The sequence below is a fragment of the Ursus arctos genome, unplaced genomic scaffold, assembly GCF_023065955.2.
Source record: "Ursus arctos isolate Adak ecotype North America unplaced genomic scaffold, UrsArc2.0 scaffold_2, whole genome shotgun sequence".
NCBI lineage: Eukaryota > Metazoa > Chordata > Mammalia > Carnivora > Ursidae > Ursus > Ursus arctos.
Window position 1 is genome coordinate 26033016 of NW_026622874.1, and position 26779 is coordinate 26059794.

The window sequence follows — 26779 nt, forward strand, 5'->3', positions numbered from 1 at the left end:
TCTGTTTTCTGGATCCCAGGCCTTTTATTGTTTACTTCCTTGTTAGGTGAAGTGTCTCCTCCAGTAGCTTCCTTTTTTATTTGTTTCCCAGTTTTGATGAAGCATTTCCTCTAGTAGCTTCCTGAGAAAGGTAAGTGTTTTGAGATATTCCATGTTGAAAATGTTTCAGTTAGGGGCGCCTGGGTGGCACAGCGGTTAAGCGTCTGCCTTCGGCTCAGGGCGTGATCCCAGCGTTGTGGGATCGAGCCCCACATCAGGCTCCTCTGCTATGAGCCTGCTTCTTCCTCTCCCACTCCCCCTGCTTGTGTTCCCTCTCTCGCTGGCTGTCTCTATCTCTGTCGAATAAATAAATAAAAAAATCTTTAAAAAAAAAAAAAAAGGAAAATGTTTCATTTAGAGTTTTGGGCATATTCCATATGCTCAATAAGTATTTGACGAACTAATGAATGATTAAATGAATAAGTAGAAGCAGTATATTATAGGGGCCTCTGGGTGGTGCAGTTGGTTGAGTGTCTGACTCTTGGTTTCAGCTCAGGTTGTGATTTTGGGGTCATGAGATCGAGCCCCACATCAGGCTCCATGCTCAGCACACAGTCTGCTTGAGATTCTCTCTCTCCCTTCTCCTCCCACTTGTGTGCTCGTTCTCTCTCTCTTGCTTGCTCTCCAATATAAATAAATAAATCTTTAAAAGAAAAAGAGAAGCAGGGGCGCCTGGGTGGCACAGTCGTTCAGCGTCTGCCTTCGGCTCAGGGTGTGATCCCAGAGTCCTGGGATCGAGCCCCACATCAGGCTCCTCGGCTGGGAGCCTGCTTCTTCCTCTCCCACTCCCCCTGCTGTGTTCCCTCTCTTGCTAGCTGTCTGTCTCTGTCAAATAAATAAATAAATAAAATCTTAAAAAAAAAAAAAAGAGAAGCAGTATATTATAATTGTGGTGAGCTTGGCTACATGGGTTCAAATCTGCGCACTGTCACTTCCTAGCTATATGACCTTTGTCAAGTTTATTCTGTGTCTCAGTTTCCTAATGTATAAAATGGAGATTATCGTAGTACCTGTGTCAGCATTGTTTTGAGGATTAATCAGTTAATATATATAAAGCACTTAAACAATACCTGACACACATAACAAGCACTCAATAAATTTTAGCCATCTTGATTATTTTTAATGAATAATATGAATGAAAAGTGATAATATAATGAAGAAATGAATGAAGATCACTTAATTTTTTTTTTTAAGATTTCACTCATCTATTTATTTTAGAGAAAGAGAAGGAGTGCATGCATATGCGGGGGGAGGGGTAGTTTGGGAGGGAGAAGGATAAGCAGACTCCCCACCAGGAACCCAGTGAGGGGCTCAATCCCGTGACCCCAAGATCGTGACCCCAGCCGAAAGAAACCAATTAGACACCCAACCGACTAAGACACCCAGGCGCCCCAACCCTTTTTTTTTAAAGGCTTAATTTTTTTTAGAGAAGTTTTAGGTTTATAGTAAAATAAAGAGGAAGGTGCAGAGACTTCCTGCCCCCTGCATGTGTATAGCCAACCCCATTATTAACATCACTCGCCAGAATGGTACATTTTTTGCTAAGGATGAACCTACATTGATACATCATAATCACCCAAAGTCCATAGTTTACCTTAGGGTTGACTCTTGGTGTGGGTTTGGACAAATGAATAATGACATCTATCCATCATTTTAATATCATATAGAATATTTTCACTGCCCTTAAAATCCTATGTGTTCTGCCTAATTATACTCCCTGCTCTGCTCCAACCATGGATCTTTTTATTATCTTTTTATTAGCATGGTATAATTTTTCCCAAACATTTACTTTTACTCTATATGTGTCATTATATTTTAAGTGGGTTTCTTATAGACACGTATAGTGGGGTCATATTTTTGATCCACTGAGACAGTCTGCCTTTTAACTGGTGTATTTAGACCATTGACATACAAAGTGATTATTGATATGGTTGGATTAGTATCTATCATTTTTATTACTGTTTTCTATTTGTTACACTCGTTCTTTGTTCCTGTTTTTGTCTTCTCTTTTTCTACTTTTTGTGGTTTTAATTGAGGATTTAATACGATTCCATTTTCTCTTCTTTCTGAGCTTATCCGTTAGGCCTCTTTTTTCTTTTTCTTTTTTAACCTTTTTTGGTGGTTGCCCTGGAGTTTGCAATATACATTTACAACTAATCCAAGTCTATTGTCATGATAACATGATACCATTTCATGAATAGTGTATCTTATAATAATAAGATAATAATAATAAAATAATCTTAATTTATTCCTCCAGTCCCTTGTATCATTGCTATCACTCATTTCACTTACATATTAGCATACATAAGCATATGTATATATATGATACATGAGCATACATAATTGAGCATAACATTGCTGTTACTTTGAACAAACTGTTATCTGTTAGACCAATCAAAAATAAGAAAAACAAAAGTTTTTATTTTGCTCCCACTTATTCCTTCTTCTCTGTTCTTCTTTTCTTTATGTAGATCCAAGTTTCTGACCTGTATTGTAGTTTCTGACCTGTATTATTTTCCTTCTTTCTAAAGAACTTTTTTTTTAAAGATTTTATTTATTTACTTGACACAGAGAGAGACAGCCAGTGAGAGAGAGAACACAAGCAGGGGGAGTGGGAGAGGCTCTGGTGGGAGCCTGATGCGGGGCTCGATCCCAGCACCCTGGGACCACAGCTGAGCCGAAGGCAGATGCTTAATGACTTAGCCACCCAGGCGCCCCACTAAAGAACTTCCTTTAACATTTTTTGCAAGGTCTACTGGCAACAAATGCCCTTAATTTTTGTTTGTCTGAGAAAGTCTTTATTTCTCCTTCATTTTTGAAGGAGAATTTCTCAGGATACATATTTCTGGGTTGGTGGAGTTTTTTCAAAGCTACTCTTTTCCTCACAAGGTTTCTTTCTTTCTTTCTTTCTTTTCTTTTCTTTTCTTTTTTTTTAATGATTTTATTTATTTAGAGTGCAAGTGTGGGAGAGGGGTAGAGAGAGAGAGAGAGAGAGAATGTCAAGCAGACTCCATACTGAGCACATGGAGCCCAACGGAGGGCTTGATCCTGCCACACTGAGATCGTGACCTGAGCTGAAGGCAAGAGTCGGATGCTTAACTGATTGAGCCACCCACGTGCCCCTCTTGCACAGTTTCTGAGGGGAAGTTAGATGTAATTCTTAATCTTTGTTCCTCTATAATAAGGCGGTTTTTTTTTCTAGCCTCTTTCAAGATTTTTCTTTGTCTTTGATTTTCTATAATTTGAAAACAATATGCTGAGGTGTAGTTTTTTGGTTTTTGGGCATTTTTTTTTTTTGTTTTGGTTTTAGGGGTTTTTTTTGGCATTTATCTTGTTTGGTGTTCTCTGAGCTTCCTGGATCTGTGGCTTGGTGTTTAGCATTAATTTGGGGAAATCCAGTAATTATTTCATATATTTCTTCTGTACCTTCTTCTGTTTCTTCTGCTTTTGGTGTCCCCATTATGCATATGTCACACCTTTTGTTTTCCCACAGTTCTTGGATATTCTATCCTGGTTTTTTTCAGTCTTTATTCTCTTTGATTTTCAGTTTTCATGGATTCTATTAGGTATATCCTCTAGCTCAAAGATTCTTTCCTTAGTCTTATCCAGGCCACTAATAAGCCCATCAAAGGTATTACTTATTTCTATTACAGTTTTTTTTAATCTGGTATTTCTTTTTGGTTCTTCCTTAGAATTTCTATGTCTTTGCTTACATTGTCCATCTGTTCTTGCACACTGTCGATTTTATCTCTTAGAGCCTTTAACAAATTAATCATAGTTGTTATGAATTCTTGGCTTGATGTTTCCAATATCCTTGCCATATTTGGGTCTGATAATTGCTCTATCTCTTCAGATAGTGTTTTTTACCCTTTGGTATACCTTGTAATTTTTACTAATAGCTACACATCATCCACTGGGTAAAAGGAACTGCTATAAGTAGTCCTTTAGTGATGTGGTGAGGTGTGGAAGAGGGGAAGGGCTCTATAGTCCTATGATTAGGTCTCCATCTTTAGTGAGTCTATGTCTCTGGTCTGTGAATTTCACAAGTGGTTCTGTCTTTTTTCCTCCCTGCTTAAGTGGAACAGGATGGCTAGAGTGGGCTGGAGTTGGGTATTTCCCTTACCCCAGGTCAGTTGGCTCTGATGATACCTAGCAGGTTAGGCACTGGTTAACTAGTTTTCCCCAAAGGCAGGCCTTGTTGAGAACAGAATGCTGATATATTTCAAAAGGACTCATTTCCCACTCCAGAATCAAGAGGGGATTTTTCTCTGATAGTTACTTTGGGAACCTGGCCAAACTCACGGAGGTAAATCTCACAATGTTGTGTAGCCTCCCCACCATGAGTAGATGCCCCTGGAGTTTTTAACTCTCAGAGTTGACCCTTCAGCAAGTCAATTTTGTCAGTCGTAGTCAGGTTTTTTTGCCTGGCATTTCCTGGAGTGGTTTTCACTTATGAAGTTCTGCTTTAGAAAGTTGAGTTCACCTGTCTCTCTAGTCTTAGGGTAGTAGTTTGCCCTGTGTCCTCCCCTCTCTCTCTCTTTTTTTTTCAAAGATTTTTTTATTTATTTGAGAGAAAGAATACACGAGCAAGAGAGTGAGCATGAGTGGGGGGAGGGGCAGAGGGAGAAGCAGGCTTCTCTCCCCGTCTGAGGAGGAAACCTGATGTGGGACTGGAACCCAGGACCCTGGGGTCATGACCTGAGCCAAAGGCAGACACTTAACTGACAGCCACCCAGGTGTCCTTGTGTCCTCCCCTCTCCTATGGATCCAACAAGAATAATTGATTTTTCAACCTGTTCAGCATTTTGCTTGTTGTTAGTATGGAGTGGCACCTTCCAAGCTCCTTATATATAGAATTGGAAACTGGAAGTCCACTTAACTTTTCAAGGTCACTTTCTCCCTGGAACGTATTGTGCGTGTACTAGACATTCCCTATTAGAATTTTCCATCTTTCAAATAATAATACTTTATATGGTGTGTGTTTTAATTTACAGAGTACTTTCACCTATTATATTCCCAACAACCCCATAAGGTAGATGCTGTCCTCATTTTACAGACATGAACTAATTCAGAGACGTACACATCACTTACCGAAATACATATAACTGCTAGGTAGAAATGCAGGTCTGAGAGAGTGTTCTTTTTGCCACTGGATTTAAGAAGGATATGCAGTTTCCAGTTGGCCCTGCTAGTGTTATGCTCTGATTTGCAACAGTTTTTTTTAAAAAAAAGCAGTACTAAAGGGGCGCCTGGGTGGCTCAGTCGTTAAGTGTCTGCCTTCGGCTCAGGGCGTGATCCCACCGTTTTGGGATCGAGCCCCACGTCAGGCTCCTCCGCTAGGAGCCTGCTTCTTCCTCTCCCACTCCCCCTGCTTGTGTTCCCTCTCTCACTGGCTGTCTCTCTCTCTGTCAAAGGAATAAATAAAATCTTAAAAAAAAAAAAAAAGCAGTACTAAAAGGGAAATCTACCACACCGCCTTTGCAAAGATCATTGGACAGCAGTGATAGGAGTAAAAAACGTCTAGAACACAAATAGCTTACTGTAACACAATTTTTTTTTTTTTTTGCCAAGTTAAAAGAAACTTGTAAAATGTAGTGCTTCGGTCATTCAGTTACTTTGATGTAGTATGGCTTCCCACGTCTAACAGTTTGTTACCCATGCAGCTACCTTTACCCCCAGCCTGCCAGAATATTGTGTTTCCAGGAACAGATGAAGTGCTTACACATTCATAGACTGAGACGCCAAGAATTCAGTTGGGTTCTCTCATTGCTCCAAGCAGATTTCTGCCCTCTCAGCCATGACATCTCAGGCTGGGCCTTGAATACTGATGGCGAGCCTTTTATTATTAATCAGGGATTTGTATGAATTAATTTAAGAACATGAGGGAAATGAGAGCTTAAAATTAGAATCAAACTTAACATCCTAAATAAAATAAATGGTATTGCTTCATGACTTTTAAAGCCCTAGCAAATAAAACAACGACTTGGTAAGCCTTGATGATGGACTAAAAGTTTGAAATTTCAGAATTAAATTGCTAGCTAAATACTTTTAACCCCTTTATAAAAAAAAGACATTTCCCTACTATAATAAGTTGGGTGACAATTACAGTTTTGAAAGGACATCCAGCTCTTTGTGTCTCTCTATCTGATATTTGAGCTTGAGAGATTTCATTACTGATTGCCTAGGATTCTTTGAGATGGTATATGACTTTATTTAAAATGTTCATCCAGCAAGTTCAACCCAATTTCAGTCTTGCCCTTAGATGACTAAAAATTACATTTATTGCACTTAAAATTTGCTGTAAGCACATAAAGAAATTTAATTACAGTCATAAAATAAGTCATAGTCGTAGAAATTTAATTTATAGTCATAAATGATATGCTTGCATTTCCACATATTGAAATAAACACAATCATATCTTGCTGGAAATGTATATATTTGGATCTATAACTATCATGGCACATGAGCATATATATAAAATGCTTTTAAATAATTCATATTTCATAATGAAGTTATTTTATTAGGAATAAGTATAGTTCCTGGTATATATCTTTTATTTATTCAAGTTGTAATTACTACTAATATAGTAAGGCACATATTTCTAATTGGAGAAAATTACATGGTGTTTCCAGCTGATATCGTAATTAAAACAGTGTATTTCACATAACAGAAAAAAGTTTTATAAAAAAAAAAGTTGTGTAGTTATACTTACTATACTTAGTATTACCATTCTCCATATATTTGTTGATTCTTTCAAATGCCTTGAAGTAAGTTACCTTTCTCTTCATCCCTTTCCCTTCTTGCCTTGCTTTAAATTTGTGGCTCATATCAGAATACAATTTACATGTTTTTGCCTTGAGAAACTGCTGCAAAATTTGGTGAAACTGATAGTGTTAACCTAACAAAAGGTTTAAGAAGCAGAGTCAGTATATTGAGGCTAAATGTATGCTTTTATTTAAGATTTGAGAAAGGAAAAAAATGTATGTCCTTAAGTAACTTTCTACATTTGAGTATATGTTATTTTGATTGTGTATTTGATTAAAATAGTAATTTGAAGGAACTTGTTCATTCACACTAATAATTGAGAAATGCATTCGTAAACTGTCACATTATTGTCATATGCATTAATGCAAGCGGCACCATTTCAAAATCAAGCCTAACTTTATATCAGAAGCTCATATTTAATGCAAAATCAGAAAATAGCAAAAGTAGGTTAAATCTTCTGAGCTTTGACCACTTTTTATTTTTGATTGTGGTGAAATATACATGACATTTACCATTTTAGCCATTTTGAAATGTATGGTTCTGTGGCACTAAATACATTCACAGTGTTGTGCAACTATCACCACCATCCATCTGTAGAATGTATTCATCTTCCCCAAACAAAAGTCTGTACTCATTAAACACTAACTCCCCATTCCCTCCCCGAATCTTCACTCCCCCGCAACCACCATTCTGCTTTCTGTGTCCATGAATGTAACTACTTTAGGTATCTCCTCTGCATGGCATCACAAGTATTTGTCCTTTCCGACTGGCTTATTCCACTTAACATAATGTTTTCAGGTTCATCTGTATTACTGCATGTGTCAGAATTTCCTTCCTTTTTAAAACTAAATAATATTGCATTGTATGTATAGGCCACATTTCATTTATCTGTCTTTGGACACTTGAGTTGCTTTCATATTTTGGCTATTATGAATAATGTTGCTATGAATATGGGTGTACAAGTCTTTCTTTGACTTTTTCCAACACTTTACTATGAAAAACTTTAAGCATAGAGCAAAGTTGAAAGAATTTTACAGTGAACATCTGTATCCCTACCACCTAGATTGTACCACTTAATATTTTATTCTGCTTGCTTTATCAATGTCTACCCATCTTTCTGTCCATCAATCAGTCTTCTTTTTGATGCATTTCAGAGTATTTTGCAGACAACACATTTCCTTCTGCATGCTTCAGCATCATATCACTTACTAGAATTCAGTATTTGTTCGGTTTTTCTTTTGAGATAGCATTTACATAAAGTGAAATGCACAAATCTTAACTGCATACTCAATTAATATACCTAAGTGAAACTCCTGTCAAGATAGAGAACATTACTATCACCCCAGAAAGTTCCACCATGCCCCTTCCCAGCTGGTTCATTCTTCTGATTCCACAAAGGTAACAACCATTGTTCTTATAATTTTTCCACCATAGATTCATAGATTGGTTTTGTATGTTCTAGAACTTTATGTAAATAGAATCATAATATGTACTTTCTGTGTAAGTTTTCTTCCATTTAGCATTATATTTTGGGATTCATTCACTTTGTTCTTTAAATCAGTTCTTTCTTTTTTTATATTGCTGAGTAATATTCCATCATGTAAATATATCATTATTTGTCCATTGCCTTGTGGCGGACACCTGGGCTATTTTCATGGCAATTTATCATTACTTATTTTATACAGGATAAAATAATAGCTCCCTTGTTTGTTTCTTCATAAGTCACTAACATTATGGCTTAGTAACTCCTTGTGAAGAGATTTTTTAAAGTAGTAAATTTAAAATGCTTCTTAATTCCCTGAAAACTCAGCAACACCATTTCTCTTTACCTTAGATCTTAGCCAATGAAAGCGATCAAGTAGTTGCTTATTTAAATATGTATCACCATATTGGTACATGGTGTTCTCTTTAATGCTGGTAAATAAAGAGTCCTACAGGGAGCCACTGCCTTCCATGCTAGGTTCATCAAGCTTGACGCCTTAAACTTCCTCCCCGGTCCTAATCCTGTCTTTAAATTTTTGAAACAGCATTGTTGGTTCTATGGAGAGGGAGGGGTAAGTACGAGGCATTGTGTAGTTTCTGGTGCTGAAGGCGAAGGAGTTGTCACTGTAACCAGCTGCTACAGCAGCTGCAGGAAAAGGTACAAGATAAGGATGGGTAGAGGAGACAGAGACATGGAAGGTTATCGGTAGCTGAAGTCAGTCTCCACCACAATTGTCAATTTAAACCCAGTTTTTTTGCAGAGAGAAATTCACATCAGTCTGTTTGCAGATTTCTTTTGCACAGAATGGCAAGATGACAACTCTCACAAATTTAAGTATACAAACTTTGCTCTGTTTTTGTCTACTGTACTTATGGTGTATGTTTTGTTTGTGTTCTCAAAATACCATAAGACCATCAAGACTCATTTTATAATGCATTCTCTTTTAATTTGTGGTATCAGGAGAAAATCTAGTTTTAAAAAAATTCTACAGGTATAAGGACAAGTAACTAAGGATAGCAACGAACCATTTAAAATATTAAGACCCACTCTGTATTTTCCAGAAGGTATGAAAGTAATACCACTTAATAGGTTAGCTGCCACCCTGCACTTTCAAAGCACTTAGGAGTCATTCATCTGTCTGAGGTAGGACAGTATTTGCACTCTTGGTTAACAGATGAGAACTCTTTTTTACCCCCTGTGTTTTACAGTATTTGAATTCCAGAATTTATCCGGAGCTCTCCAAATAGTGCTTCTTAGTCTTCTTGTGGCCAAAGATTCCTTTTAATAATGGCTTTCCCCCCTAATCTCCTAAATCCCTGTAGGGTGTTTTTTCAGGAGAGTTGTTAAAACTAGAAACAAGGAATTGTCAGCTTTTATGGTGCAGTAAAAATACATTTAACTTGAAAATTGGTAGGAGATTATATCAGTCACAGAAAATAAAGCAGTTACATAAAAAAATAGGTGAAGTACTTTATGAATTTGGATAATCTTTAAGAAACTATAGCTTAATGTGTACCTAATTCACGGTTTTTCTTTTAGAGGAGAGATTATGAAAACCTGTATCTGAAATAATTTAATAATAATTGTATTGGTCAAAATATGTTTGTGGTTAACAAAGAGAAAAGAAAGAAACCATAGGTGTTTGCTTCCTAATTTTGTCCTGAGTGGTTATGAGGAGAGCATCTCTGCAAATTACTGGTTATGTTATTACTTGAATTAATAATCTTAAATTAGAGCATGTTTACAGGAACTTTATAATTTGAAGTAAAGAGTTATCACGTTCAGACACCTGGTTGTGCTGGTCTTTCTTCATTTAAGTATAGAACATTTGAAAGCAAAATTCCAAAGCCTGATTTATTTTATCTTTGTTTATTTACAAGTATGTGTAATCTTGCTCTTGTTTTGAGCTTCTTTATACTATGTAAAAATATTAATCATTAGGTGGTCTTAATGTAGATATCTTCAGCACTTCTACAGAAAGTCATTGTCAGAGAATTCATTCTAATTCAAGGTTAATTAGTGTACCATTAAAATAATGTGTTACAAAAATTAATTATAGCACAGGTCAAAAAAACGTATTAAAAAGCGTAGTGTAAATGTCTGAGAGCACATCATCCTCCCTAAAACATTGCTAGACTAGTGCTACCGTTCTGGAAAATATATCTAAAGTGGAAATCAGTACTGAGGTCCAGTCATAGGTCTTTCCCCTAAAGTAAATTTTTGGCACCACATATGGGAAATTTAAAATATAACTACCATTAACAGTAAAATATGTTGCTTGTCTGCTTTCCCATTGCAACAGCTAAGGATTTATATTTTAACATTAGTTGATATAACCCTGTTGGGTTAAACCTAAAGAGAAATCAGGAACCTGGTTGAGAAGTAGAAATTATCTGTTCATTTTGAGGTAAAGCTACTAGATATATTAATATTATGTTTTCTTACTTAACTGTTAGGTACTTTGGTAGGTGCCCCGTGTAAGTGTATCACACATCATTTTAACTGTGCAGTAATTCTTGTTAATAGTTTAACTAAATAGCCGTAGAATACATACTTAAAATTAGAACGAAAGAAGATAGAGACTTTGAAATCCTGATTCTTTTAATGTAAAATCTGTGAAACAGTTAAATAGAACTATAGAATATTTTATACATTGCTATTTTTCGCAAGAGTCTTATTACAGTATCTGATTGACCATATGAAGGGTTTTGGAATTTGTGCCTTAGTGGCAGCAGGTCAGTACACATTAGAGCTACAGAAAAATTTTTTTTTTAAGATTTTATTTATTTATTTGCCAGAGAGAGAGACAGCCAGCGAGAAAGGGAACACAAGCAGGGGGGTGGGAGAGGAAGAAGCAGGCTCCCAGCGGAGGAGCCTGATATGGGGCTCGATCCCAGAACTCCAGAATCACGCCCTGAGCCGAAGGCAGACGCTTAATGACTGAGCCACCCAGGAGCCCCAGAGCTACAGAAATTTTAACTTGGGAAACTCTTTTCTGTACTCAACAATACATTTATTACTTGTCTTTTAGAACTGTCTCCATTAAAAGATAGTCTTAGTGGGTTCTGAAAAAATAGTTTTGCCACTATAACAAATTGTAAAGAATTTGCCCACATTTTAAAATTTTCTGCTTTCCTTCCTCTTTGGATTTTGTATAAGCCTGTAGGAAAACATATTCACAAGTAAATAAATTGAGCAAATGGAAGGAAAAGAGAAGAGTAATTTGTAGGGAAGAAGTTGTCATTGTTTTTTTTCCTTGTTGTTTTCTTCAAGAGTAAATCCTGGTTTAATTAGTCGAACTACTAGGTGCATGAAGAGAGTCTGAAAGATAAAGAGTATAGAGTGGGTTTAGAAAAGCTTTCTCGAAAAGTGCTTTTTACTTTAAAACCATCTTTGTTGCTTGTATCTTCTTAAATCTTTTCTAAAATGACATAAAGACAACTTAATGTAGAAAAACATTCAATTCTGTAAAAATGACAGCATCACTTCTACCCTCAAAAAGTAGGGTTAAACTATATATCACTCATTTCTTCAGAAAAGCCCTCTACTTCTGGGTTTTTTTTTTTTAATTCTTTGGACCAAGTGGGTTTCTTTGATTAACTAAATCAAGATTTTCTGAAAGTGGAGAATAGAATTAACATGTTGATAGTAACTGTGAGTCTTTGGTAGACAGTGGTTAAATGTTTCGTATTTAGTACTTTGTCTCCTTACTGTTAGTCATCTATTCTGTTTTGCAAGTGCCAACATTTGAAGATAGACACTAGCAGACGTATTAGTGGGTTTTTTTTTTAGACATTTCATAGTGTAAATTTGGGATATTAATGGGCAATGCTTAGTTTCAAACTGACCAAATTTTCTTACATTATAAGGACTATATGAGTTAATTTAGATATACTGATTGTGACTTCTACCTAAGTTTAAGTACTCGTATTTTATCCATAAGATTTCTTTCACCAGAAGTGAACATAATAATTTAAGAAAACTATATTTTACATTTATAAAGTATGTTAAAATTAACAACGCATCATCTTATAGTTCATTCATTCAACAAATACTGTTGTTGTTACTGCTGTTAGTATTATCCTTTTCTTCACTGTGTAGATGAGGAAATGGATCAGGGTGAAGTGAGGCATTGGGCTGGTGCATAATGTATTCCAGAAGTAGAACTCAGAATTTCCAGTTGATTTAGAAAAGTCGACTGCCTTTCCCTAGAGCATTTTATATCAACTAGTCTTAGAATAATTAGCCTACAGTTTTACATATTACTTTGTCTTTCTTAAAACATTTTATCTTTTAGTACATACCTATTAATAATTACTTGAATGGCTTAAATGCTACAATCAAAAGTTACACGGTGACAGAATGAATAAAAAAGAAGACCCATCTATATGCTGCCTTCAGGAGACTCACCTCAGATCTGAAGATGCATACAGACTGAAAGTGAAGGGATAGAAGAACATTTACCATGCAAATGGAGGCAAGAAACAACCTGGGGTAGCAATACTTATATCAGACAAAATAGACTTTAAAAGAAACACTGTAGGGGCACCTGGGTGGCTCAGATGGTTGAGCGTCTGCCTTCAGCTCAGGTCATAATCTCCAGGTCCTGGGATTGAGCCCCCTGTTGGGCTCCCAGCTCAGCGGGGAATCTGCCCCTGCTTGTGCTGTCTCTGTCTCTCTCTCTCAAATGAATAAATAAAATCTTAAAAGAAAAAAATAAACACTGTAGTAGGAGACAAAGATGGGCATTACATAATGATAAAGGGATCAATCCAACAAGAAGATGTAAGAATTGTAAATATCTATGCACCTAACATTGGAGCATCTAAATACATAAAGCAAATATTAATGGACATAAGAGAGAAATTGATGGTAATACAGTAATAGTTGGGAATTTAACACCCCATTTACATCAATGGATAGATTTAGGCAGAAAATCAATAAAGAAACCGTATCATTGAATGACACATTATACCAGATGGATGTAACAGATATATATAGAACATTCCATCCAAAAACAACAGAATACACATTCTTTTCAAGTGCTCATGGAACATTCTCCAGAATAATCACATGTTAGACCACAAAACAAGTCTCAAATAATTTAAGAATATGAAATCACACCATGTATTTTTGCTGATCCCAAGAGTTTGAAACCAGAAATCAATTACAAGAAAAAAGCTGGAAAAAACGCAAACATGTGGAGCTCTAAACAACATGATACTAAACAATCAGTTGGTCAGTGAAGAAGTCAAAGAAGAAATAAAAGACATGGAGACAAATGAAAATGAAAACACAAAGGTCCAAATTTTTTTGGATGCAGCAGAAGCAGTTCTTAGAAGGAAATGTTTAGCAATACAGGCCTGCCTCAAGAAACAAGAAAAAACTCAAACAATCTAACCTTACACCTAAAAGAACTAGGAAAAGAAGAACAAAGCCCAAGGTGAGTAGAAAAAAGGAAAAATAAAGATCAGAGCATAAAGAAATGACATAAAGACTAAAAAAGAAAAAGAAAAAAACCCCAATGAAATCAGGTGGAGGTTCTTTGAAAAGATAAATAAAATTGATAACCCTTAGCCATACTCATCAGGGGGATAAAAAAGGACCCAAATAAATGAAACCAGAAACAAAGGAGAAGTAACAACTGACACCACAGAAATACAAAGCATTTTAAGAGACTACTGTGAAAAATTATATGCCAACAAATTGGACAACCTAGGAAAAAATGGATAAATTCCTAGAAACATACAGTCATCTAAAAGTAAATCAGGAAGAAATAGAAAACCTGAAAAGCTAGTAACAAAATTGAACTGATAATAAAAAAACTACCAAAAAATAGAAGTCTAGGACCAGATGGATCCACAGGTGAATTCTATCAAACATTTAAAGAAGAGTTAGTACCTATTGTCCTTAAACTATTCGAAAAAATAGAAGAGGAAGGAAAGCTTTCAAATACATTCTACAAGTCCGGCATTACCCTGATATCAAAATTGGGCAAAGACACCACCAGAAAAGAAAACTACAAGTCAATATCCATGAAGAACATAGATGCAAAAATCCTCAACAAAATATTAGCAAACCACATTCACAATGCATTAAAAGGATCATTCACCACCATCAAGTGGGATTTGTTCTGGGGATGCAAGGCTGGTTCAGTATTCACAAATTAATCAACGTGATATGCCCCATCAACAAAATGAAGGATGAAAATCATCTGATCGTTTCAATAAATGCAGAAAATGCATTTGACAAAATTCGACATCCGTTTATGATAGGAACTCAACAAAGTGGGTTTAGAGGAAAAATACCTCAACATAATAAAGGCCATATGTGAAACACCCACAGCTGACACCATACTCAATGGTGAAAAACTGAGAGCTTTTTCTCTAAGGTCAGGAACAAGACAAGGATGTCCATTCTCACCATTTAAGTCACTCTAGTAGTAGAAGTCCTAGCCATAGCAATTTTACAAGAAAAAGAAATAAAAGGTATCCATATTGGTAAGGAAGAGGTTAAACTGTCCCTATTTGGAGATGACATGATACTATCCATAGAAAACCCTAAAGGCTCCACCAGAAAACTACTAGAACTAGATACTAGATAGAACTAGAACTAGATAGAACTACTAGATAAATGAATTCAGTGAAGTTGGAAGATAAAAAATTAATACCCCAGAAGGGGGAATGAAACATGAGAGACTATGGACTATGAGAAACAAACTGAGGGCCACAGAGGGGAGGGGGGTGGGGGAATGGGATAGGCCGGTGATGGGTAGTAAGGAGGGCACGTATTGCATGGTGCACTGCGTGTTATACACAACTAATGAATCATCGAGCCTTACATCGGAAACCGGGGATGTACTGTATGGTGACTAACATAATATAATAAAAAATCATTATAAAAATAAATAAATAAATAAATAAATAATAAAAATACAAAAAAAAATTAATACCCAGAAATCAGTAGCATTTCTATAAACTAATAACAAAATAACAGAGAAATTAAGAAAAAAATTCATTTACAGTTGCACCAAAAATAGTAAAATACCTAGGAATAAACTTAACCAAGGAGGTGGTTAAGACCTGTACTTTAAAAACTATAAAACATTGATGAAAGAAATTAAAGACAACACAAATGGAAAGATATTCCCTGCGCATGGATTGAATATTGTTAAAATGTTCATACTACCCAAAGCAATCTACAGATTCAGTGCAATCCCTATCAAAATACCAGCCATGTTTTTCACAGAACGAGAATAAATAATCCTAAAATTTGGATGGAACCACAAAAGAGCCTGAATAGCCAAAGCAATCTTGAGAAAGAAGAAGCTGCAGGTATCATAATTCCAGATTTCAAGGTACCACAATAAAGCTGTAGTCATCAAAGCAGTATGATATTTGCACAAAATAGGCACATAGATGAATGAAACAGAGTAGAGAGCCCAAATATAAACCCATACTCATATGATCAGTTCATCTACGACAAGGTAGAAATACAGGGAAAAAATAGTTTCTTCAATAAATAGTGCTGAGAAAAGTAGACAGGTACATGTAAAAGAATGAAACTGGACCACTTTCTCACACGATCCACAAAAATAAACTCAAAATGGATTAAAGACCTAAATGTGAGACCTGAAACCATAAAAATCCTAGAATAGAACACAGGTAGTAATTTCTCTGACATGGGCCATAGCAACATTTTTCTAGATATGTCTCCTAAGGCAAGAGTGAAAGAAAAGCAAAAATAAACTATTGGGACTATATTAAAATAAAAAGCTTTTACACAGCGAAGGAAACCATTAGCAAAACAAAGGAGCAACCTACTGAATGGGAAAATATATTTCCAAGTGATTTATCTGACAAGGGGTTAATATCCAAAGTATATAAAAAGTTTATATGCCTCAACACCAAAAAAATAACCCAATTAAAAAGTGGGCAGAGGACCTGAATAGACATTTTTCTAAAGACATACGAATGGCCAATAGACATATGAAAAGATGCTCAGCATCAATAATCATCAGGAAAATGCAGATCAAAACCACAATGAGATATTACCTTATATCTGTCACAATGGCTAGAATAAAAAACACAAGAAATAATAAGTGTTGTGGAGGATGTAGAGAAAAAGGAATCCTCCTGCATTGTTGGCGGGAATATGAATTGGTGTAGCCACTGTGGACAACAGTGTGGAGGTTCCTCAAAAAATTAGAAACAGAAATACGAGGGGTGCCTAGCTGGCTCAGTCAGTTAGTTGAGTGTCTGCCTTTGACTCAGGTCATGATCCCAGGGTCCTGAGATTGAGTCCCGCATCGGGCTCCCTGCTCAGCAAGGGAGTCTGCTTCTCCCTCTTCCTCTGCCCCTCCCCCACTCGTGTGTGTGTGTGTGTGTGTGTGTGTGTGTGTGTGTGTGTGTGCGCGCGCGCGCGTGCACTCTCTCAAATAAATAAATAAATAAAATCTTTTAAAAAAATAGAAATACTATATGATCCCCCCCCCAAATACTGTATGATCCAGTAATTTCACTACTGGGTGTTCACCCAAAGAAAACAAAAACACTAGTTTGAAAAGATAAATGCACCCCTGTGTCTATTGCAGAATTACATACAGTGGCCAAGATATGGAATCAACCTAAGTGTCTGTTGATAGATAAATGGATAAAGAAGGTGTGATATTTCTATATGTGTACACAACACACACACACACACACGTACGTTCGCTCACACCTGCAAATGTAATGCTTTTGTAAAAAAAGATGAGATCTTGCCATTTATCAAGACCTAGAGGGTATTATGCTAAGTGAAATAAATCAGACTAATAAAGACAAACATTATATGATTTCACTCATGTGGAATCTAAAGAACGAAACAAATTAATAAACAAAAAGAATCAGATCTGTAAATACACAGAACAAACTGATGGTTGTCAGAGGGAAGGGGGCTGGAGGTATAGGAAAAATGGGTGAAGGGGAGTGGGAGATACAGACTTTTAGTTGTGGAATGAATAAATCACAGGAGTAAAAGGCACAGCATAGGGAATACAGTCAGTGATACTGTAATCGCATTGCATGGTGACAGATGGCAGCTGCACATGTGGGGAGCACAGTATAACATGTAGAGAAGTTGAATCACTGTGTTGTACACCTGAAACTAACATTGTGTGTCAACTCTACTCAGATAAAAAAATAATAAAATACATACACAATTCTCAACCAAAAAAAAAGTATGTCTTACTTGGCCTCATAAGTGGAATAACAAATTCATTTCTTTTTTTGTGTTTTTAGGGCAGAGCTCTACTCCATTGGGCATGTGATCGAGGACATAAAGAACTAGTTACAGTCTTGCTACAATATAGAGCTGATATTAACTGTCAGGTAAGACTGATGAAGAGGCAGCTTTTTAAAAAAATTGTGGTAAAATTCGCACAACATAAAATTCACCCTGTTAACCACTTTAAAGTGTACAGTTCTTTGGCATTCATACAGCTAACAGTGTTGTGTGACCGTCACTACTTTCTTGTTTCACATTTTCATTACCCCAGAAGGAAACCTTGTACTTGCTAAGTAGTCACTCCCTATTTCCCCCTCATCACAGACCTTGGCAACAACTAACCTGCATTCTGTTTCAGTGGGTTTGCCTGTTCTGGATATTTCCTATAAATGGAATCATAATCAGTGGCTTCTTTCACTTGGCATAATGTTTTCAAGGTTCATCCATGTAGCATGCAATAGTACTTCATTCTTTTTTTATGGCTAAATATTATACCAGTGTACGAATATACCACATGTTGCTTATCATTTCATCAGTTGATGGGCATTTGGGTTGTTTTCGGCAGTTGTGAGTAATTGCTGTGAACAATTCATGTATGTGTTTTTATTTGAATGCTTGTTTTCAGTTCTTTTGGTTCTGTACCTAAGAGTAGAATTTCAGAGTTGTATGGTAATTTGATGTTTTTGAGGAACCTGCAAACTATTTCCACAGGAATCACACCATTTTATGTTCCTGCCAGCAATGCGTGAGGGTTCTAATTTCCCCCCTGCTTTGCCAATACTAATTTTCTTGTTTAATAGGCCATCGTAATGGGGGCAAAGTGAAATCATGTCTTGCTTGATTTTGATTTGCATTTCCTTAACCACTGGCAATGTTGATACCTTTTCCTGTACTTATTAACAAAGTCTGTATCTCCTTTGGAGAAGTGTCTGTTCAAGTCTTTCACCCCTTTTTAAATTGAGTTGTTTGTCTTTTTGTTGTTAAGATGTGAGAGTTCTTTATATATTCTGGATTGTAGACCTTTGTCAGGCACATGATTTGCAGGTATCTTCTTCCTTTCTGTGAGTTCTTTTCACTTTTTTTTTTTTTAAAGATTTTTTTTTATTTATTCAACAGAGATAGAGACAGCCAGCGAGAGAGGGAACACAAGCAGGCGGAGTGGGAGAGGAAGAAGCAGGCTCACAGCAGAAGAGCCTGATGTGGGGCTCGATCCCAGATCGCCGGGATCACGCCCTGAGCCGAAGGCAGACGCCCAACCACTGTGCCACCCAGGCGCCCCTCTTTTCACTTTTTGATAGTGTCCTTTGGTGCACAGGTTTTTAATTTTGATTCAGGTCTAGTTTATCTGTTTTTTCTTTTGTTGGTTGTGCTCTTGGTGTCATACCTAAGAAACCACTGCCAAATAAAAAGTCATTAAGATTTACCCTTATGTTTTCTTTCTTTTTGTTTTTACTGTAGCAAAATATGCATAACATAAAATTTACAAAACCATTTTTAAGTGTGCAGTTCTTTGGCATTAAGTACATTCATATTGTTAAATCATCACCACCATTCATCTCCAGAAGTTTTCCTTCTTCCCCAACTGAAATTCTGAATTCTTAACTAACTCCCCATTCCCCCATCTCCTAGCAATCACAATTCTACTTTCTACCTTCATGAGTTTGACTATTCTAAGTATCTCATATAAGTGGAATTTTATAATGTTTGTCCTTTTATGACTGACTCATTTCACTTAACATAGTATTTTCAAGGATCATATCCATGTTAGTAGCATGTACCAGAATTTCTTTCCTTTTTAGGGGTGCCTGGGTGGCTCAGTGGGTAAAGCGTCTGCCTTCAGCACAGGTTGTGATCCCAGGGTCCCGGGATCGGATCAAGCCCCACGTCAGGCTCCCTGCTCTGTGGGGAGTCTGCTTCTCCCTCTCCCTCAGCTCCTCCGCCACTCGTGCTCTCTTTCTGTCTCACTCACTCTCTCTCTTAAATAAATAAAAAATTAAAAAATAAAAAGAATTTCCTTCCTTTTTAAAACTAGATAATATACGATTAAATGTATATACCACATTTTGCTTATCCAAATATCCATCTATGAACACTTGGGTTGCTTTCCTTTTCACTGTAGTGATGAGTCCTCCTATGAGCGTAGGTAACAAATGTTTGAGTCTTTGCTTTCACTTCTTTTGAGTATATACCCAGAAGTGGAATTGCTTTATCATATGATAATTCTTTGTTGAATATTTTGAGAAATCACCATACCATTTTCCACAGTGGCTACACCATTATACTTCCATCAGCCATGCACAAGTGTTCCAATTTCTTCACATCTTTACCAACACTTGTTATTTTCTATATTTGTGATAATACGGATCTTACTGAATGTGAAGTGGTATCTCATTGTGGTTTTAATATGCATTTCCCTAATTTCTGGTGATGAACATCTTTTCATGTGACTTTCGGCCGTTTGTATATCTTCTTTGTTTTTGTCCTTTGCCCATTTTTAAATTGAGTTGTTTGTATTTTTGTTGTTAAGTTGTAGGAATTCCTTATATATTCTGGATGTCAGTCCCTTGTCAGATATATGAGTTGCAGATATTTTCCCCCATTCTGTGAATTGTCTTTCACTCCATTGATAGTGTCCTTTGATGCACAACACTTTTAAATTTTGAAGTCTGCCTTACCTATTTTTTCTTTTGTGGCCTGTGCTTTTGGTATCATATGCAAGAAATCATTGCCAAATTCAGTATTTTGAAGGTTTTTCCCTACGTTTCAGAGTTTTATAATTTTAGATCATATGTTTAGGTCTTTGACTCATTTTGAGTTAGTTTTTGTATATGGCCTAAGGTAGGGGTCCAACTTCATTTTTTTGTGTGTGGATAGTCTGTTTTCTCAGCATCATTTGTCGAAATGTCTTTTCCCCATTGAATGGTCTTGAAACCCTTGTCAAAAATCACTTGATCATGTATGTGAGGGTTTAGGCTTTATATCCATTCCATTGGTCTATATTTCTGTCTTTGTGCCATTACCACTGGTTTGATTACTATACATTTGTAGTAAAATTTGAAATCAGGAACTGTGAGACTTCTAATTTTCTTTGTCTTTTTTTTAAAGTTTTATTTATTTATTTATTTATTTATTTATTTATTTATGGAATGTCTACACCCAATGTGGGGCTCAAACTCACAACCCAAGGATTAAGAGTCACATGCTTCTCCGACTGAGCCAGCCAGGTTCCCTACAACTTTGTTTCTTTTTCAAGATTGGTTTGGTTATTGTGGCTTGCTTAATAAGCTGGAATATTTTTTTTTTTTTTTTCAAGAAACGTCATTGGGATTTTCATAGGGATCGCATTGAATCTGTAGATCACTTAGGGGAGTATTGGCATCTTAACAATGTTAAGTTTTCTAACCTGTGGGTTGTTTTCCTTTTATTGGTTTCTCTAATATTTTTCGGCAGCATTTTGTGGTTTTCAGTGTATAGTTCTTTCACTTCCTTGGTTATGTTTATTCCTAAGTATCTTATTCTTTTTGACACTATTGTAAATGAAATTGTTTTCTGAATTTCCTTTTTGGATAGTTCATTGTTAGTCTTCAGAAACACAACTGATTTTTGCATGTTGATTTTGTATCCTTCAACTTTGCTGAATTTGTTTATTAGTTCTTACAGCTTTTGTTTAATCTTTGGCGTTTTTCTACATATAAGATCATGTTTGTTGTCTATAAACAGAGATCATTTTACTTCTTCCTTTACAATTTGGATTCCTTTTCTTTTTCTTTTTTTTTTTTAAAGTAATCTGTACACCCAGCGTGGGGCTCAAACTCATGACCCCAAGATCAAGAGTCACATGTTCTACCAACTGAGCCAGTCAGATGCCGCAGGATTCCTTTTATTTTTCTTGCTTGCTTGCTCTGACTACGCCTTCTAGTACTGTGTCAAATAGGAGTGATATAAATGGGTATCTTTGTCTTGTTCTAGGTGTTTACTTTCAGTATACTAGATATAAAATGCTTTTCTTTACCTAACACTGATTGCCATATATATCCATTCCAGTCCAGCCTTTTAGGTCTTATGGAAGCATCCTGGCTCTTTTCATTAAGCCTGAAAATTTTAGTTCTAACTACACTCTCCATTTCACCCTAAATTTCTTATTTGACCTAAAAGAAATCTCTAGTTTCTTTACATGTGCCTTCTCCCATGTCAGCACATTTTATCCATTCTCATGCTATTATATTCATCCTCATCTCCATTCTCTCTGTTTTTCAACTGTTACAGCCACGTGGGAAAAGCCTAATTCTGATTAAGCCAGTTACCTTCCCTTTACACATGTATACCTAGTCTCCGGGCAAATCTAGAAAAAAAAAAATTATACAACTCCGATATTATCATAACTTACGGTATCCATCTTTAATTTTTCATTCTCAGATTCTCTCTCATTTCACAGAGAATAGGAGAAAGCTTTATCACCAACCCAATTCTCAGCCAATAGGTCAAAAACATATCTCTTCTTGGCTATCCGCCAGACACTTCAAAGTCACAGTATCTTACAGTGAACCTACCATCTCTCAACAACTGCTACTACCCCTCAGTGTAGTTGGCACCATCATCCAACCAGTTTTCCAGGAATCATCCTTGATTCTGCTCTCATTTTCATACCCATTCAAGTCCTGTAGGTTCTGCCTTCTAAGTAGATCTCCAAATCTACCTACTTCTCTATTTCAACGTTTCTAGTACACTAGTTCAGGCCTCTTAAATTATTTCAGCAGCTCTGAACTATATTTCTGCTTCTAATCTTTATATCCTTCAGTATATTTTCCATTTTTCATCTGGAGAGTCTTTCTATAATGCTAATTTGCAAATGTTTTCTTATTTACGTTTATTTTTTAAGGCAAAATCTAAATTTCATGTGCCCTGGAAAGCCCTTCATGATCTTACATCTCCACTTACTTCTCAGCATGCTCCTTGCTTGTCTCCCATTCCTGGTGTGCTAAGAAGCTTCATTACTTTGAGGGACTTGACATACTGCTCACCTCTTGGCCTTTATATGTGCTGTTTTCTCTCTCCTTCATTCTCCTTCCTATGCCTCAGCTTACACATCACTTCCTGCGGGAAGCCTTCTGTCACTCAGCCACTTAGACAAACCCAGTAGTTTATAGCTCCCTGTTCTTAAGCTCATCAAAGAGTTATCACAGTGCAATCACTTTGTACTGTAAGGGCTGATTACATGTCTGTATTCTCAGCACTACCGTATACAGGTACTACAGTTTGGTTCTATCACCAGTGCCTCACATAATATCTGACACACAGTAGTTGCTCGGTGATTATTGAGTAAAGGAATATTGGCTTATAAAGAAGTTGACAAAATATTAGAAAAATAGAACATGAGTACCAGAAAGGACCTAAGCATTTACCAGGACTTTTTGGGTGTCCCTGTTGCTTTGTCAGAAGAAATACTTCTTTTCCCATTAGACATGTGTGCATTCTTCTTGGGCCAGTTCTCTAGCTTTGAGTCATAGGTCAGATCATAGCCTGCTGCCATAATTTGCCTTGAAATATATATATATATTACATTGATTTTTTTTTAAGTGGGCACTATGTATTAAAAAAAAGAAAAAACCTTGGGACGCCTGGGTGGCTCAGTCAGTTAAGTGTCTACCTTCAGCTCGAGTCGTGATCCTTGGTTCCAGTTCCCTCTCCTGGAGACAGATCTGTTACTAGTTTTATATATATCCATGCAGGATATGATATATATATTATAAGCCTGTGCAGTAGCGATATGATACAAACTACACACACTATTCTATAACTTGTTTTCTTTATCTTGGAGATTATTCTATATCAGTATAGACAGTGCTACCTTACTCTGTTTAATGGCTGCATAATATTCCTTTATAGAGATGTATCATAATTTATTTAACTGGTACCATATAAATGGACCCACGTGTTGAACATCCTTTCCTGTAACCAAGAACCATTTGTATTTCATTTTCTGTGAAACATCTGTTCATATGTTTTGCTCAGTTTCCGTTGGATTGATGTTTTCTTCTTAATTTAGAGGAACTTTTTATATATTAAGGAAAATTAGCACTTTATGATAAAAATATTAAAGTTTTTCCCCATGTTTCCTTCTTGTACTTTCATCTTTTCATGGTTTCCTTGATCCATCTAGAATTAATTTGTGTCACATGTGTGTAATCGACATTTTATTTTTGTCCAGATGGTGCCAACTTTATTTTTGTGTGGATGATTAATCATTTGTTCAGTAATGTATATTGAATAATCTTTCCTCTACTGATTTGAAGTATCTTTCTTTTTTCCATATTCTCACTTTCTGTAGGTATTTCAGTGTGTTTTGGGGGCTGTTTCCTGTTCTGTTGCTCTGTTTTTCTGTTCATGTACTTGTACTATGATGTTTTAAGGATTATAGCTTCAAAATATTTTTTAATATCTGGTAGGATAGGTTTCTTCACTACTTATTGAGAAATTTTCCTGTATTTTTACTTGTTTATTTTTCATTATCAACTTTTAAATTATGTTTCTATCCCTTGCTTCCCCTATCCACTACCATAAAGTTAAGTAAGTTAAAAAAAACAACAAAGTATTGATGCACTCATGTCTCTTATTTGGTTTGCATTGTTAGGAGGTATTTTGGAGGGAGATGTTCCCAAGTTAGAAGTAACCTGAGGTTTCGGTCTATATTTTTCTTGTATTATGTTTGGTTAATATAAGACAAACAACCAAAAACTGCCTTATGTGGCCTATGGAATACTCTTTACAGAACACCAGCTTTAATGCAAAGTAAAAGTTCCATGTAGGTTTTTAGATGGATCATTTAGGACTATGTGCAGCCAGTTTTTTCCTCGACATTTTTGTATTCACAGAACTTCTTTATATTGCCCTAGCCTCGAGTTTCCTTTGTTATTGACAATCCTAATCCATATGATCTAGCTTCAGTTAAGGGACCGCTCTTGGCTTTGTCAGTTTGGATTGCTAACATGCTTCCAAGTCACAGGGCTTTTGGAGATTACCTCTCAGAAGAGCTTTCCCCTTGTAATTTCTTCTTTGGTTTCGTTATTGAAAACTCTTTTCAAATATAGACAATACAAACATAATAAATGGAAGGAAGGGTTCATCTCCCTCATGATTCAATCTTTCTTAAACAACATTATTATTGACTGGCCTATTGGTTGCCAAAAAGGAAAATCAATTTTATTAGAAGTATTTGCTTGGCCACAGATCTTGGTACTAACCCAGCAGAGACAGGCTGATGTTATCAACTATCTGAAGACTAATTTTTACCATTAGCCTGAAACGGAGTAGTAATTAGAGATATGTCAAAGTCTACTCTGTGTTTTTCTGTCATTTTTACCCGTCAGTATATCTCATACATACTTTTATTGCACTACAGTTTCTACATTCCATGACTGATGGAATTGGAACTTTTTATTTTATTTCTAAGAAAGATCCTTTATAGATTTCATTTGTTATCTGGTAGTATTATGGACACAGTTTTGTCTCTTCCACTGCTTGGTATTGATTTTTAGTTCTACTCTGGAAGTTAAGTTCTTAACCATATTTGATATTAGGATATGGGTTAAATACACACACATACACCCCACAGACCTTTTGAGTAATTTTGATCTTTCAAGCCCTGGAGAAAGATTAAAACTACTCCCAAAGCACACTGGAAGTATTTGAATGCTGAAGATTTATTACTAGGTTTTCTAAGATTTACTGTAAAGTAATACTAAGGAACTCAGCAGGGTTGGAGGAGAAGTGGGAGCATCTGTGGTGTTAGGTGTTTACACTGTGTACTAGGTGTTAACATGCAGTTCAAGCGGAAAAAATTTTGTTTGAGTGGTACTGAAATGTTTAAGACTTGGCGATTTATAAATTACATAAACTTATGGTTTATATGATGGCAGAGAGCACCATACTGTCTGTGACTATGTGTTGTAAAAGATTTCAAAAATATGAGATGTTAAATAAACTTATTGTGGTGACCTTTTCACAGTATATACAAATATTGAATCATTATGTTGTATACCCGAAACTAATATAGTGTTGTGTGTCAATTACATCTCAGTTAAAAAAAAAAATAAGATACTGCGGAATGAACGAATAAATGAATGAATCTGAAAAAAAAAAGAAATTCTATCTCCGTATGTAGTTTTATGAAATAAATAGAAAATGTATTTTTTAAAAAGCATGGGAATAATGACAAGTCTAGATTCCACCAGCGTGTTGTGGGGCTTAAAGTAATGACAGTAGCCTCTCTACCTCAAGCTGTCTTGCTGCTCCTGGCCAAGTCTACTCCTCCACCCCAAGTCCACCAAGAATATTTCTGCCAACAGAGACTTCTTGAGACTGCTGTTTATTATGTCACTGACCTGGTCAAAACTCTCTAATGACTGCACTGTCCATAGGACAAATTCCAAACTCTCTAGATTTGAATTCAGAGTTCTTCATTATCTGAAAAAAGACAAAAAACAAAGTCATGAGAAAATATAAAGCAGTAAGTAAAACCATCTATAATTCTATTATGTGTGTGGGTTGGGGGAGGGGTAAGATATAAAACAGTTTTTTAGTGTTTACTGTGTACCAAGCATTTTATATGTATTGTCTCTCTTAGTCATCACATCAGTCCTATAATGTAGGTGTATTGTTATTTGCATTTTACTGGTGAAGAAACAGGAGGTTGGGAAGTCCTAGAGCTAATAAGTGACAAAGTTTAGATTTGAACATGTTATTCTGACTCTAAATAAAGCCCAACCTCTTAACCGCTCCACTGTAAAATTTGAGCACATTTTAGTCTCATCTTTATTTTCTCTACTTACACGTATATAACATATTTTAAAGACATTTGGTACAGGGACGACTGGCTGGCTCAGTGGTAGAACATGCAACTCTTGATCTCAAGATCGTGAGTTTGACCCCCATGTTGGGTATAGAGATTACTTAAAAAAATAAAAAATAAATAAAAATTGAAGTAAAAAAAAGAAGATACTTGTAAGTATTGTACATAGAGTAGTTTTTCTTTATTATTTAAAAGAATTGACATATAAAATACATTTAGTGAGATGCGTATAATACAAAAATCTTAAGGACACAACTTAATACACACACACACAACTATGCAGTTACCACCTGTAACAAAGTAGAACATTTCCAAAACCCCTAGTGGGTTTGTTTCCTTAAGCAACTTCCTATCAATATCAGTCCTCCCACTCCCACTCT

General features: G+C 36.0%; 1 protein-coding gene across 4 annotated transcripts in view; it reads left to right on the forward strand.

The window, feature by feature from the left end:
• The window catches only part of ACBD6 (acyl-CoA binding domain containing 6), a 198353-nt gene that overhangs the window by 89404 nt on the left and 82170 nt on the right, over positions 1–26779 (forward strand). For 2 of the 4 annotated variants that reach the window (XM_044387855.3, XM_026509159.4), the window contains one exon: positions 17566–17655. The exons of 1 other annotated variant lie outside the window; for it this stretch is intronic. In XM_044387855.3, coding sequence (XP_044243790.1) covers positions 17566–17655 — 90 coding nt within the window. Of the gene's footprint in view, positions 1–17565; positions 17656–18667; positions 25695–26779 lie in introns of those variants that run through there. One more of the 4 variants, XM_044387857.2, reaches the window with a different exon arrangement.